At 38.0% G+C, this 1,187-nt stretch overlaps 1 protein-coding gene across 1 annotated transcript; it reads left to right on the forward strand.

Annotated features, from left to right (window-relative positions):
- The first annotated feature begins 32 nt into the window (after positions 1-32).
- Positions 33-698, forward strand: LOC109341897 (uncharacterized mitochondrial protein AtMg00810-like). The gene is made up of 2 exons (XM_019579869.1): positions 33-322; positions 425-698. Exons 1-2 carry the CDS (start codon positions 33-35, stop codon positions 696-698), a joined length of 564 nt encoding a protein of 187 aa, XP_019435414.1.
- Positions 699-1,187: the final 489 nt, after the last annotated feature.

A 1,187-nucleotide genomic window follows, 5' to 3' on the forward strand; every position in this document is an offset into this window, starting at 1 on the left:
CATTCAAAGATGATATGAAAGCAAAATTTGACATGAGTGATCTGGGCAACCTATCATACTTTCTTGGCCTGCAATTCACAGAAACAGAGAATGGCTTCTTCATGCACCAAAGCAAATATGCTCTTGATGTGTTGGAAAGATTTCAGATGCAAAATTGCAACTCAGCCTCTACACCAGTTGAAACTGGAAATTCTAGTAACTCAACTGATGAAGATCAAGCAGTGGATCATACCCTCTTTAGACAAATGATAGGGTGCTTGAGAGATGTATGCAATACAAGGCCAGGCATTGCTTATGGTGTTGGAGTAGTGAGCAGATTTATGTAAACACCAAAGAAATCTCATCTTCTTGCTGCAAAACGACTCCTCAGATACATAAAAGGATCAATTGGGTATGGCTTGTTGCTTCCCAATAAAACTTGCAGCAAAACAATCACACACAGTATGGTCGGGTATAGTGATACAGACTGGTGTGGGGATAAAGATGATAGAAAGAGTACATCAGGCTATGTCTTCATGCTTGGTGATTCTCCAATACCATGGTGTTCCAAGAAACAAAATGTGGTAGGTCTATCCTCATGTGAAGCAGAATATATCTCTGCGTGTATGGCTGTCTGCCAATCAGTTTGGTTGGAAACTCTACTCAAAGAACTAAAGCTAAGGAAGGAAGGAAGGAGAAAGCATGTTGTTAATGGTTGACAATAAGTCAGCCATAAATCTAGCAAAGAATCCGGTTGCACACGGTAGGAGCAAGCATATTGAGACACGTTTCCACTACCTAAGAGATCAAGTAAACAAAGAGAGGCTCAAGCTAAAATTCTGCAACTCTGAAAATCAGATTGCTGATATTTTTACCAAACCATTGAAGAAAGGGAGATTTGAAGAGCTTAGGCACAAACTAGGAGTTGGATGCCTAGATGAAAAGAACAAGAATTGAATTAAGGGGTAGTGTTAGAATTAATTCTACTTCTTAAGTGTTAGTTTGTGTTTTAGTTAGGAACTTCTACTTTTAGTAAGTTCAGTTAGTTGGTAGTTGCTGTAATGTTACTATAAATAGCATTTGTAATTTCCTTGATTACACAATGAATGAATACACATTGCAAACACTTCTATAATTTTCTTCTTCTGATCTTTTTCTTCTTCTTACTCTACCTTCCTGCTGCAAAACAACACAACTTCTCTTCTTCT

This window comes from Lupinus angustifolius, unplaced genomic scaffold (genome assembly GCF_001865875.1).
Source record: "Lupinus angustifolius cultivar Tanjil unplaced genomic scaffold, LupAngTanjil_v1.0 Scaffold_837, whole genome shotgun sequence".
Lineage (NCBI taxonomy): Eukaryota > Viridiplantae > Streptophyta > Magnoliopsida > Fabales > Fabaceae > Lupinus > Lupinus angustifolius.

Coding starts and splice junctions, on each gene's coding strand:
- LOC109341897 (XM_019579869.1), top strand. CDS start 33: ATGAGTGATCTGGGCAACCTATCATACTTTCTTGGCCTGCAATTCACA. Junction 323..424: donor GGAGTAGTGAGCAGATTTAT/GTAAACACCAAA, acceptor TAAAACTTGCAG/CAAAACAATCACACACAGTA.